The sequence below is a fragment of the Osmerus mordax genome, chromosome 9 (assembly GCF_038355195.1).
Source record: "Osmerus mordax isolate fOsmMor3 chromosome 9, fOsmMor3.pri, whole genome shotgun sequence".
NCBI classification, from domain to species: domain Eukaryota; kingdom Metazoa; phylum Chordata; class Actinopteri; order Osmeriformes; family Osmeridae; genus Osmerus; species Osmerus mordax.
In genome coordinates this window covers 16,865,519-16,879,830 of record NC_090058.1, presented here as the reverse complement: position 1 = coordinate 16,879,830, position 14,312 = coordinate 16,865,519, and the positions used below count along the sequence as shown (strand labels likewise).

Sequence of the window (14,312 nt, the reverse complement as noted above, 5' to 3'; positions counted from 1 at the left end):
AGCAGCAGATGGGATTACATTAATTGTTTATATTTACAGATTGTTAACATCTAACTTGCGTACATGTTTGTTGTTGATAAACATTTGTCAAAACAAATCTGAGAGTGGTTCTATTGATGGCAATTGCACCTCACATTGTTTAGGGCCTTTTTAGGAATGAAAAAGCAGAGAAAATATCATGAACTGCAGTCCTGTATAAAAATGATTTGTGTATGTGTGTGTGTGTGTGTGTGTGTGTGTGTGTGGGTGTGTGAATGTGTGCGCACTGCTGTGTGGAGGCAGTTTTGTTCATTTGGCCACTAAATATTTTCAGTCAATACCTATTTCTAAAGCTTGTTGCTTTGTGTGTGTGTGTACATGTTTGTGTGGTGTGTGTATGCGTGTACATGTGTGAGTGTGTGTTTGTGTGTGTAGGCTTCAGTCTGGGTTTCCTCCCTGAGTGGATACTCATTTCCAAAGCTTGCTGCGTGCGTGCGTGTGTGCATGTGTGTGTGTGCATGTGTGTGTGCATGGCTGAAGGGTTTACTCTGTGTTTCTCTCCTGCTCCCTAAACAAAAGCCTATTTCTAGATCAGTCTGGGGGTCAAGGTTTGGGCCACCGCTGGAGAGGCTGTGTTCTCGTTTAGTAGGGAGAGAAAATCTTTCTTCACAAACAGAGAGAGAGAGAGAGAGAGAGAGAGAGAGAGAGAGAGAGAGAGAGAGAGAGAAAGAGAGAGAAGAGAGAGAGAGAGAGAGAAGAGAAAGAGAGAGAGAGAGAGAGAGAAAGAAAGAGAGAAAGAGAGAGAGAAAGAGAGAGAGAGAACACACACTCCGCCCAGGCCTCAGCCTGCTCTGCCTGGAGGCTGCTTACACTGGGCCGTCCAAGGCCAGCTTTCAAGCACATGCAACCAACACAGAACCTGGCGGGGGGGTGTTGGGGGAAAGACAGAGAGTGGGAAGTTAAAAGAGAGACATAGGGAGCAAGAGAATGAGAGCGAGAGAGAGAGAGAGAGAGAGGGAGGGAGGGAGGGAGGGAGGGGAGGGAGGGAGGGAGGGAGGGAGGGAGGGAGGGAGGGAGGGAGGGAGGGAGAGGAGAGGAGAGGAGAGGAGAACAAAGATGGACGTGTTTTCATTCAGGATGAGGTGTTAAGCTTCAGGTCTACTCTATGCCGTTAATGGACACTCGCAACTTCTGGGTGAATATTGTGGACTGAATTCTGACATTTTCGCTTGTGTGTTTTTTTTGGGGGGGTTTGTATAATGTTTTGTGTGGGCATGGCTTTGCAAGTGTTTTGTGTGTTTTGTTGGTTGTTAATGAGCTGTGTGTGTTTGTGTGTATGTCTGTGTGCGTGTTTGTGTTTGTGTGTGTGTGTGCGCGCGTGTTTGAAAGACACTGAGAAGGAGCTGATCTCAGTGGAGTTGTTTTGGTCACGGTGGTTGAACACTCTGATTAATGCTCATAGAGAGACTCCAGATGGAGGGAGAGAGGGATGAGAAAGAGGGAGGTAGGGAGAGAGGGATTGTAGAGATAGGGGGATGGAGAGAGAGGGATTGTAGAGCAGGAGAGATAGGGGGATGGAAGAGAGGGATGGGAGGACAGTGAGAGAGAGGGGGATGGAAGAGAGGGATGGGAGAGAGAGAGAGAGAGAGAGAGAGAGAGAGGGGGGGGGTTGGAAGAGGAGGATGGGAAAGAGAGAGAGAGAGAGAGAGAGAGAGAAGAGAGAGAGAGAGAGAGAGAGAGAGATGAGGAGTCATTTGGGGAAATGCTGTGGAGTGAGAGAGAAGGGCAGACAGCTGGGGAAAGGATGGAAGAAAGAGTGTGACAAAGAGAGTTGGGAAAGATGGCAAAAAAAGAGAGAGAGATAGAGAGAGATATAGAGAGAGAGATACTGAGAAGAGAGGGGTCGAGAGAAAATAAAGTATAACAAGAGAGACAGAGGGTCAATGAATCCTTTTAGCCATTACAGTGGCAGTCAGACAGCATTGACCTTCACTCTCCATAACCATTCAGAACACATATGGCTCAATTTAGTGTTGAGAAGTATTTCGTCTGTGTGTGTGTGTGTGTGTGTGTGTATGTGTGTGTGTGCTAGTGTGTGTTGGTGTGTTTGTGCTTTAGCCTGCACGTCTTCATTTACCTTCTTGTTAAAGGAGAGAGAGCAGAGGATCCTTGATCAGTCCTGTTATATCCTCATTAGATATCAGTTGCACTCTAACCTTCTCCCTTCTTCTCTCCTCACAAACACACCGTAGCCTCCCCCCTCTTTCCCTCCTCAGAAACACCCTAGTCTATTCCCTTATTCCCTCCTCAGAAACACCATAGTCTCCTCCCACCGTTGCCCTTCGGAAACACCCTAGTCTATTCCCTTATTCCCTCCTCAGAAACACCATAGTCTCCTCCCACCGTTGCCCTTCGGAAACACCCTAGTCTCCTCCCTCCTTCCCTCCTCAGAAACACCCTAGTCTCCTCCCTCCTTCCCTCCTCAGAAACACCCTAGTCTCCTCCATCCTTCCCTCCTCAGAAACACCCTAGTCTCCTCCATCCTTCCCTCCTCAGAAACACCTAAGCTTTATCCTCTTCCCCCCCTTCCCTCCTCAGAAACACCATAGTCTCCTCCCACCATTGTTTCTTCCCTCCTTGCTCCCTCAGAAACACCATCATTTCCTCCTCCCTTCCCTACACAGACACACCTTAGCCTCACCACCTTCCCTCCTCCTCTCCTCAGTAACACTCTAGTCTCCTCCCTCCTATCCCCTCAGAAACACCCTAGACTTCTCCCTCCTCCTCTCCAGGACTTCTCCAGGGTCTGTTCAATGTGCTGCTGGTCTGGAGAGAGGATCTCTGTGTGTTACAGTAAGAGCAATATTGCTGCTGTGCTCCTGTCTGTCTGCCTTCTGTCAGGGCTCCTGTAACTGTCCAGGAAGCCTGGAGAGAAATGCTAATGACAAGTCCTGTCTGTCTGCCTACCTGTCTGTCTGCCTACCCCTGCATGTCTGTGTGTGTGTCTGTCACTCACTGTTGAGCCTGTCCTGGTGTTTTGAATCAAGCTAGCAGAAGTGACTCCATGGGGGCTCACCATGCCTGTCTAGCAGGAATGCATAATGAGCGCTCCGACTTGCTGAATGTCACAGCAATGATCTATGAGGAGCATTACACAGACTGACAGAAATGCCACAATGTCAACCACAACATGGGCTGGTGTGTGTTTACGTGTGCTCCTGTCTCTCTGTTGCTGAGAATGCAAATGTTAGGTATCTGTGTGTGTTTGTAGTTGTGTGTGTTGGTAGTTGTGTGCGCGTGTATGGTTGTGTGTGTGTTTGTAGTTGTGTGCGATGGTAGTTGTGTGCGTGTGCATGGTTGTGTGTGTGTTTGTAGTTGTGTGTGTTGGTAGTTGTGTGCGCATGTGTATGGTTGTGTGTGTGTTTGTAGTTGTGTGTGTGCGTGTGTTTGTAGTTGTGTGTGTGTGTATGGTTGTGTATGTGTGTGTGTGTTTGTAGTTGTGTGTGTATTTGTGTGAGTGCTTGCAGTTATGTGTGGTTGTATGTGTGTTTTCATGTGTGTATTTGAAGTTGTGTGGGTGTGCTTGTGTTTGTAGTTGTGTGTGTGTGTATGTTTTCATGTGTGTGTTTGTCAGTTGTTGTGGCATCCCATGTATCTGGGGAGACAGTTGCGGAATGTGAATCTCAGCCTGAGAATAGAGGAGAATGAGAGCCACATGCTGAGAGAGACAGAAAGAGAGAGAGAGAGTAAGAGAGAGTAAGAGAGACAGAAAGAGAGAGAGAGTAGGAGAGAGTAAGAGAGAAATTAAGAGAGAGAAAGAGAGAGAGAGAGAGAGTAGAGAGAGAGAGAGAGAGAGAGAGAGAGAGAGAGTAAGAGAGAAGAGATATTGGGGGAGTAATGGGTAGAGAGCAAAGGCTGTTTATTTTAACAGCGATCAGAGATCAAGTGGGGAAGAGGGGTGCGGGCTAAGAACTACAGAAACAGACTTGTGACTGTCAACAGAGTCAGAGATGCATAGATGCAGAGAGGGGGAAGAGAGGGGGAAGAGAGGGGGAAGAGAGGGGGAAGAGAGGAGGAAGAGAGGGGGAAGAGAGGGGGAAGAGAGGAGGAAGAGAGGGGGAAGGCGGGAGAAGGTACAAGGGAACAGGAGCGCAAGGAATAGAGGGGAGGAAGAGTAACAGAAAAAGCAGAGTGGAAAGCAGCGAAAGAAGCAGAGGGGAGAGACAGAGTGAGTGAGAGGGAAAGAGAGGAGAGAGAGCTCTTTGAAGTGCTTGAGCCCTGACAGCCTGCTGTTTAGGAAGAAGGTAAATATGGTAAATATCCAGCATGTCTCCTGCTTCTAGCTTTGATCAGGGGCTAGATGTGAGATGGTGTTGATGATGACTCGTGGATGGTCGAGTGGCCAGTCTTCACACACAGACACACACACATACACACACACACACACATACATACAAATACACACACACACACACGTACATACACACACACATACATACACATACACACACATACACACACATACATACACATAAACACACACACACATAAACACACACACGTACATACACGTACACATACACACACACACACACACACACACACACACACACACACACACATACATACACATACACACACATACACAAAAACATACACACACACAATCCATAAAGAAAGACTGTACTCTTTTGTTGGTGGTTTTGCGGTTATGAATAAGATTTGAGGTGTGTGTTACCGAAGCTATCTGACAGCTTACTTAACACATCAGATACTCACTGGGGGAAAGTTAATCTCGGACAACTTATTTCTAGCAAACCAGCACACACACACCCACCCACTCACACACACACGATCTCTGTCTCTAGGAGTGAGTGTGAGTGCTTTCCTATGTCTGTCTGGGTCAGTGGAGACAGAGTGTGAGTGCTTTCCTATGTCTGTCTGGGTCAGTGGAGACAGTATGGTAATTCTAAATGACACATACACAAACCCACACATATACACACACACACACACACCGCACTGCACACCCAGTTGGCAGGGTTAGGAGTGGGCCAGCACAATGGTACATGAGGCCTGTTCTCTGCTACCATGCACACTGTAATTACACACACACATATTAACACACACACACAGACTCACCACACGCAAGCCTTTACCACACACTCACACATGGCACTCCGGAGTCCGTATTAGCACGAGAAAGAGACACCCCACTCTCGTTTTGTCTTTGGCGTCCTCACCACTTATCCCTCTCCACTTATCCCTCTCCCCTCCACCTCCATTCTCATTCCGCCCCTGCCTTCCCTCGCTGGCCCTCTCCTTCTCTCCCTGTCTTCTTCTACCTGCTAATGAGAGCTGAGTAGGTGGGCAGGGGGGCCAGGGGGGGGGGGGGGCGGGGGGAGAGCTGGGGGGGCTGGGAGCCTCTCCCCAGTGGATCAATGGCTCTAAGTGATCAGGTGAAAGATGTCTGCAGAGACCTGAGACTCCCTCTAATAGACCCCTGGAGCAGCTCTCATCAGGGCGCACTCTGCCTCCCTGCCTCTCTCCACCCAGTCTGTGGTTGTGGTTGCCGCTCTAAACTGAAGTGAACACAGTCTGTGTGGTTGTGATTGTCACCGGAGACCAAGGCTCGAATTACACAGCGTCCCGTCGTCCCGGGGGCGGTTCAAAATATAACTGGGACAGTTCGACAGGACGACAGGACAAAATAAGATTAAATGCATACAACTAAGGTTTTGTAGGCTACTCATTGTTTCTGAAAAAAAATATAAGGCTGGCGGAACAGATCACAACGTTTATTTGATAAACTATTAATTATTCACGTTACAAGCGCAGCAATCTGTTGAAACATTGGCCAAATGCGCGAATGTTCCAAAATGCCTGGAAGGGGAGAATCTGAAATGCGCACCTGATGCGAGCGGGTCTATAATGTTTTCAGTGAGACTACCGCACATGACAGAGATGGAAATATCCCTTAATAATGGTAACAATTTAAAAAAAGAAGAATCACAAAATGCAGCAAAAAGAGGGGCTACTAATATTACCTGTGTGCCTTATGTTAGGTGTGTAGAGTAGATTGTCTCCATTCCATGAAACACGTAGTTTGAATGTCACACTCAATTTGTGGTTGTGGAATTTTGTCGACCATGGCGAGTGGGGGAATGTTTACACTTTTTGAAAAGAGTGGAAGATACCGAGGCTACCGAAGCAACCAGTGCTAGTCCCACAATCACTACCTAAGCTAGCATATCAAAACATTACCTACATTTACATTTATGCATTTAGCAGACGCTTTTATCCAAAGCGACTTCCAAGAGAGAGCTTTACAAAAGTGCATAGATCACTGATCATAACAACGACATAGCCCCAAACATTGTGGGTAGCCAAACATGAAGCATACATTGTGAAAAGCAAATAAGTCCCAAAGGGAAGAACCATAAGAGCATGTAGTTAGACAAGTTACAATTAAACAGCATGAACCTCAAAAGTGCAAGAGTGTACCTGTGGAAAAAGCAAGCAACAATAATATATTTCACAGCGAGTACAATCATTTTAAAGTCAGTTACAACTAACCAACAAGAGCAACAAGTCTCTCAATAAGAGTCAATGTGATCCTGGAGGAAACTAACATCAGGTCCAGCCAAACATAAGTACCATTGTACATAAATGAACATTTTAATTTCGGGACATTTGAAGTTCAGTTTGGGACGGTAAAAATTGTATTTCGGGATGGTAGGATGGTGGTTGTGCTGTGTTCATGTTTTAACTGCGTGGTTGCGTTGTGGTCATTTCCCCAGGTTCTGGCATGGTGAATACAGGGTTGCGGTCAGCATCAATGACTACCTGGACATCTACTGTCCCTATTACGACGGCCCTCCGGCCCATGGTCGTATGGAGCGCTACATCCTGTTCATGGTCAACCACGAGGGCTACACTTCCTGTCAGCACAGGATGCGGGGCTTCAAGCGTTGGGAGTGCAACCGTCCTAGTGGTCCTGATGGAGCACTGCGCTTCTCAGAGAAGTTCCAGCTCTTCACCCCCTTCTCTCTGGGCTTCGAGTTCAGGCCTGGACACGAGTACTACTACATCTGTGAGTATTGGGGTGTGTGTGTGTGTGTGTAGTTTGGAATGGTTGATTAAAGCTGCTGCATCAATACACACACGTGCAAAGATGCTTGCACGCACAAACAAACAGACACACACACCCACACAACAAGGAAAAAGATAAAGTGCGTTCTCAGCAAAATGGGAAAAATGTCCGCCAACATAGTTTGTAATCATTTTCAAATTAAGCCTATTGACGTTTCTTCTAACTCCAACAAGTGATGTGTTACTAATGGAGAGTGATTTCTCTCAAAGTTACTTTCAACGAAAGTAGCCCTTCTCTGAGACACAGAGTCTACGGATACTGTTATCCCTGAGTGACCTTTCCATGGTCCACACACACACTCTATCACACACACGCACACACACACACACACACACACACTCACTGTCATCTTTTGTGTCATGGTGAGTGATGGATTGGGCCTCTCTTGTGTTGTATGGTTGTAAAGCAGTAGTATTCTGTGTGTGTTTGTGTGTGAATGTGTGTGGAAGAGAGAGTGAATCAGTGATTGTGTGTCTATGAAAGGCCATGTCCATCAAACTGATTGACAGCCCCCCTTCCTACACACACACACACACACACACACATTCACACCTCATCCCCTGAGCCAGGCTAAGCCAATAGATGTGGTGATACTATGTTGACAGCTCAACATACTCCATTTGGGAATGGTGTGTGTGTGAGTGTGTGTGTGTGTGTGTGTGTGTGTGAATGTCCAGTCTGATCACTGAGGGGTAGGGGTGTGTGTTAAGCTGTATTGATCTTTGAGAGTGATATCTCATCAGGGTCAGACGTGAGTTTACGTCTGTGCATGCAACGTAAATGTTAGTGTGTGTTTGTGTGTATGTGTATGTGTGTGTGTGTGTGTGTATGCTTGACTGCTGTGGTCAAACCTTACATCATCCAGCTGTCATCTGTTGAGCTTGAGTGAGCTTCTATGGGAATCTGTGTGTGTGTGTTTGTGTGTGTGTGTGTGTGTGTTTGTGGAAAAGCCAACAGAGGACATGGGAGGGGAAAGGGCTCCAGGGTCAAAGAAAGAAAAGAGAGAGATGGAGGAAGAGATATAATAGGTGTGAAAAGAAAACCAAAAAGGAAAGATGAAGATATAGGGGGGGGTGGCTTGAGAAGGAAGGGGCCAGAGGGGGATGAGGAAGGTAGGAAAGGAGGGCAGGGAGAGCGGGATGAGGGCAGGGAGAGGGGGAGGAGAGGCCAGAGGAGGGGTCAGAGCTATTTCCTGGGGGCCGCAGATCTTGATGATGGTGGAGTGAGGTCACGCCAGGCCTCTGCACTGAGCCAAATAGATGCCAGCAGGACCTCTCAGACTGATCGGACTTGAATTCTACACTAACTCTCGTACTCTTTCTCTGTCTATCTGTCTCTCTGTCTCTCTGTCTCTCTGTCTCTCTCTCTCTCTCTCTCTCTCTCTCTCTCTCTCTCTCTCTCTCTCTCTGTCTCCCTCCCTCCCTCCTTCTCTCTGTCTCTTTTTTTTTGTCTCATTCTCCCTCCCTCCCTTTCCCTCCCTCTCTCTTTCTCTCATCCTTTCTCTCTCTCTCTCTCTCTCCCCCTCTGCCTCTCTCTCTCCCTCTTTCTCTCTTTCCACTGTTTCTGTCCCTCTCTCTCCCCCACATTCCCCCTCCTGTGCTCTCTCTCCCTCTCTTCACTCTCTCTCCCACCTGCTCTCTTGTTTTACTTCCTACTTCTGTCCCTCTGCATCTCCGTCTCCACTCCCCCTTCTCGCTTTCTCTCTCTCTCTCTCTCTCTCTTTCTTCTTTTCCTTCTCTCTTTCTCAGCATCTCCTCATCCGAACCATGTTGGGAGGGCGTGTCTTAAGCTGAAGGTGTATGTCAGACCCCCAGGTAAGTCATGCTCTAACTGCACACACACACACACACACATTCTTACGTGTTGCCATTGAAATAACATTAGGAGAGACACAGAGGTCTGAGCGGATGCCCTGGCGCTGCTCTCTGCTCTGATTCGCCGAGCAGCCAGCTGGGTAGCACGCACACACACACACACACCACACCACACACACACACACCACACACACAACCTATCTACCAACCAAGCAGATCTTCAGACTGAAAAACAGAGCACACAGTGGGATGAATTCTCCCAAGTCTTTCTTCTCAAATCTGACAAATGAGTTTGGGAAACAACACAAAGTCTCACCATCACATCTTTGTAATGTAGTGAAGGTAATCAACTGACAGCCTCCTGTGAGACAGACCGGCTGGGTAGACGGCTGGTCAGTCTGTCAGAGGAGAGGGCGGAGCAGAGCAGAGCATCGACAGCAGCTCTCATCCGGAATCAGAAGAACATCTCTCCATACCTCTCGTTCTCTCCTCTGCGCTCGTCCATTACACTGCTGTCGTTCAAGAAATGTGTGCAAACGCGTCAAAGGAGCGCCAAGCGATGTGTGTGTGTGTGTAAGGGTGCATGTGTAAGGGCGCGTGTGAGTGTGTGTGTGTGTGTGTGTGTCAGCTGCTCCAGATTCAGAGTCTCTGTGATTAAACTGTAATTAGGTTGGTTAAACCCCCTGCTGGGCTTAGTTGCTGTACGTCTCCTCCTCTCTTCCGTCCTCTTCTCCTCTCTTCCGCTCCCTCCTTCCGTCCCTCCGTCGCGCCGGGTCTGCTCCACTCGATAGCTTTGTGTTCATTGTCATTATCTAGAAGATTCCTTTGTCTTTTGATCTCTCCATTCTCTCTCCAGTTCGGTCTCTGCCTCTCTTTCTCACCCTCTCTCTTTCTCCCCTCTCTCTTTCTCTCTCTTGCTTTCGCTCGCTCTTTCTCTCTCACTCTATATATCTCTTTCTATCTTTTCCTAATGCTCTCTCTTTCTCTACCTCTGTCTCTGTGTCCTTTGGTCTCTGTTGCGTTTCATTTAGTCCTGTCTTCGTCCTTCTCTCCGTTCAGACTGTTCTGTCGTTGTCCTCTCTCTCTGTTTCAGATGGTTCTGGCTACGATTCTCCGGAGCCCTTCCTGACTGATGGAGGTCCAAGCTGGGTGCCAGTGTCCTACTCCCTCCTGCCCGCCCTGGCCTCCCTGCTACTGGGACGGGTCTCATCGCTGTGACCCCCCACACCCCACCCCCCCTCCCTGGAGCTCCTGCCCAGGGTGGCTGGGCTGGCTATCCCTGGAACCCCCACCAGCCCTCAGGGAAGCCATCTGTCTGTTCTCCCCCACCTCGTCTACCACCACCAACCCCCTAAACCCACTACCAGCCCTCTCCACATCCCAGGCCCAGACACCCTTCAGCGCTGGGTGGAGCGGACCTGTTGCTGTAGATATGCACCTCCCTGCTGGTCGACATGGGGATTCTCTTTGCACTCATTTCAGGGGTTAGCTGGGTTTGAGCCACCTCCCCTTCCCCCTGCTGGGTGGAGTTAGTGGGGAGGACAGGGGGTAAAGGGGGCTAGGGTGTATATTTCAGGTAGGGGACGTGTCTTGTCTAATTCATGTCTTTAATCGAAGCATTTATCACAGCCTGTCTACACAGGCGTCTGGCACTGTTTGTTGACTCAGTGGCTGTTGAGATCATGACTCTCATGTATGAATGTACCACTGGTCACCCAACTATCGTCTAACTATGTATGTATGTATGACTGGTCACCTGCCTTCTCTGACTGGGACGGTGTGAGGGGGTGGGGGGGAGTAGGGAGTGTGGGTTGGAGGGATTGGGAGAGATGGACAGAAAGAGAGAGAAAAGGAGGAGGCACAGAATTGCATGACCACTGTGAAACCTAATCTGAACTGATCTTGTTCGTAAGGATGACCTCTATTTTTTCACCGCGAGACGTGGACTCACAAAAGCAACCGACACGCCGGGCTGAGAATGTCGAAACCTAGAAAGGAAATCCAGAATCCCTCTCCTCTCTCGTGAGCCCATCTTGGATTTGACTGCTCTGGCCGACAGCTAGACAAATGGACATCAGCCACAACTTGACTGACCTGCGATCAGCCGTTGACCAGCCGCGGGCTGGTGTGGATGGACAGAAGGAGAACTGGAGCCGGCCCCGGGTCGGCGCTGAGGGCCTCTGATGAGGGAGAAGGGACAGTGCGGTGACCGTGGTGTGACGAGGGGTTCCCACACCGTGACACAGAACCAGCGCTGACAGAATCTGGATCTCACAGACATTTCTAGACTGAGCAGCATGAACAGAGAAAGAGGGATGGAGGGAGAGAGAGAGAGAGAGAGAGAGAGAGAGAGAGAGAGAGAGAGAGAGAGAGAGAGAGAGAGAGAGAGAGAGAGAGAGAGAGAGAGAGAGAGAGAGAGAGAGAGAGAGGCAGTGTCAGGGGACCAAGACTTCTCTAGTTTTGGGGTGTGAACATAATGAGGAAGCACTGTGAATGTGACATGAACACACGCAGACACACACGCCACACATGTTCACACACACACGATCACGTGCCCTCACACACACAAATACACACACATACGCATACAGTCGACTCGCACACACACACATATAATGTGTACCACACACACACGCATACAAACAGACAAACAAGGAAACAAAACAAGGGACATATCTTTTTCCCTGTTTCATCCTATTTTTGTAGCATTTAAAAGCACTGTTAATGACTCCTGTGTGCTGGGTTGTTAGCCTGTGGAAGATGAAAGGGATGGCGTAGGCTCTGCTCTTCCGTTCCACTGATGAAGACCATGTTGATGTTGTTGTTGTTGTTGTTTTGTTGTTATTATTCCTTCCTGGTTTGTGTCATCACGCATTGTGATCCTATCATGGCCTGTTAGAGTTAGGTTACCTCCAGGTGTCAACAATGTGCCCGTCTGTCTGCATTCTGTGGTGATGTTTTTGTACAGCTGACCTTATCCGGTCGAAAGTAAACAAGCAAGCGTACTGTAAGTGAGGCGAGAAACACACAAATAAAGATTGTCTTTTTGTCTACAGAAAAACATAAAGTGCAAATCGCTACAAGATTTTGCCGGAAATATCTCCGGAAATATATTCACGTTCGTTACCCATGACGTTCCTGTTCGTTCCTGAGTCCCACTTAGACTGTCATCTCCGACGAGCGAACACGGTGATCTCATCTCTCAAATCCTCCCAGTTCCCCCCCAGCATCATTCCATCCAACATGAGCCCAGACAGCTGAACACACACAGACCAGGACTGGAGATGCTTCCTTCATGTAGCTATCCTCATTGAACCACTTTTCCCGAATGAGGAAAAAGTGCTTTGGTCGGCCATCGTGAAAGACAGGAGACCAGGTAACGCTGCTGCTTGCCGCTGTTGTGACGCTGCTAAGGACAGCTTTCTTTTCTGGCAAAGCAGTACTCTGACATAATGAGGATTGCTCGAACCTCAGAGTCCACCTGAGAACGGATGTAGTGGAGGAGAGGAGAACAGAGATGTGTAAAAGAACTGGAACAGAGCCAGAAGAGAGCAGATGTGCACGCTGACATCATGAGAAACCAATGATCTGGCATTGCGCTTTGATTAGAATCTGAGACACACGCACACACACACACAATTTCTTTTCTTTTCCAAACTTGATTAATTTGATTATTTTTATTGGCTTGACCTCATGTGGGACACAGATTATTGTTGACACAGAGCGAAGTAATATGTTAGATGAATTGAAAATTGAAATACACTGTTTTTATTTGATCAAAAGCCAAATTTTCTGGGAGAGCACACAAATAAACACACACGCACACACTTGGCTGCACTTGGAGATCGATGACAGATGACGGTGAGGAGAGAGAGATGGAGGGAGAGGGAGAGAGGTAGGGCTGGAGAGAGGGGGTGAAGAGAGAGATGGAGGGAGAGAGGAGAGAGAGAGAGGGCTGGAGAGAGGGGGTGAAGAGAGAGATGGAGGGAGAGAGGAGAGAGAGGGAGGGCTGGAGAGAGGGGGTGAAGAGAGAGATGGAGGGAGAGAGGAGAGAGAGGGAGGGAGGGCTGGAGAGAGGGGGTGAAGAGAGAGATGGAGGGAGAGAGGAGAGAGAGGGAGGGCTGGAGAGAGGGAGTATAGAGAGGATAGAGGAGAGGAGTAGGGCTGGAGAATGGGTGAGGAGAGAGAGATGGAGGGAGAGGGAGAGAGGTAGGGCTCGAGAGAGGGTGAGGAGAGAGAGAGAGAGAGGTAGGGCTGGATGCAGGATTGAGTTTAGGACAATCTCCTCTCTCCTCTTTTGTACGTTTGTCTCCTCACATTGTGCTAACTGACATGATTTAAGAATTATGGAATTAGGGCAGAGCTTCCATCAGCATTAATGAGAATCAGCATGAGGAAAGGGTTAGGTCCGGGATGTGGGAGCTGCACGCACACACACCAATACACCACTCTCTGACACAGCAAACACACACTCCAAAGCCCCACACATACTTTCGGACACCCCACACACACTTTCGGACACACACACATGGCTGTAATTTGAAAGGAAATACTAATTTTCGGCTCTTCAAGGGCTGTTGGATGTTCTATGAAATGTGGCATGGCGTGAAATGTATGTAAGGCTCCCACACACAATCTCTGTCTCTCTCTCTCTTTCTCTCTCTCTCTATCTCTCTCTTTCTCTCTCTCTCTCTCTCTCTCTCTCTCTCTCTCTCTCTCTCTCTCTCTCTCTCTCACCCCTACACTCACTCACTCACTCTCACTTGAACAGACACAAACACATACACTCACTCTTTTCTCTCTCCCTCCCATTTTTTCACTCTCTCTATCTCCGACACACACATACATCCAAGCGGACACGGTGTTGGGGCCTGAATAATGCATGCTATGTAGACTCTATGAAAGATACATGGGCTGAGAGGGCAGGGGCAAACGTCACCGCGGGCTGCTACACAGCAGAGAGGTGGCAGCAAGCTAGGGTAACCCATGAAACATTTAGCAAGCTTGGCCCATTAGTTATGGAGAATGTAGCGGAGGGTATTTAAGCTGGAGGTCACAGCCAGGGCCTCTAATGCCCCAAAGTGGGAGGGAGGGTATTTATTCATCACAGGACATTTATGTATCGGTAGGCCTCAAGTCAATATGACTGGAACGGTTGGATACACCTAGAGCTCTGACGTGTTGGCAAATTTGGAGGACGTTGTAAACAGGAATCAAATTGAATCTAGCAAAAAAGTATCTTCCATGCCGATTGTGGAGCAGGTTGAGTTGAGTGGGTCCGTTGAGGGATGCTTGCTGCCCTCTTGTGGTCAAAACAGAACCGTGCAACTAGTAATAGTCATATGACAAGACATGCGCAATCAGCG

At 48.4% G+C, this 14,312-nt stretch overlaps 1 protein-coding gene across 1 annotated transcript in view; it reads left to right on the top strand.

The window, feature by feature from the left end:
* The window catches only part of LOC136949322 (ephrin-A2-like), a 27,791-nt gene extending 17,627 nt beyond the window's left edge, over positions 1 to 10,164 (top strand). Inside the window, exons 2-4 of the mRNA XM_067243582.1 lie at positions 6,780 to 7,072; positions 8,881 to 8,946; positions 10,040 to 10,164. Of these exons, the coding sequence (XP_067099683.1) occupies positions 6,780 to 7,072; positions 8,881 to 8,946; positions 10,040 to 10,164 (484 nt within the window). The remainder of the gene's footprint in view (positions 1 to 6,779; positions 7,073 to 8,880; positions 8,947 to 10,039) is intronic.
* The last annotated feature ends 4,148 nt before the right edge of the window (positions 10,165 to 14,312 follow it).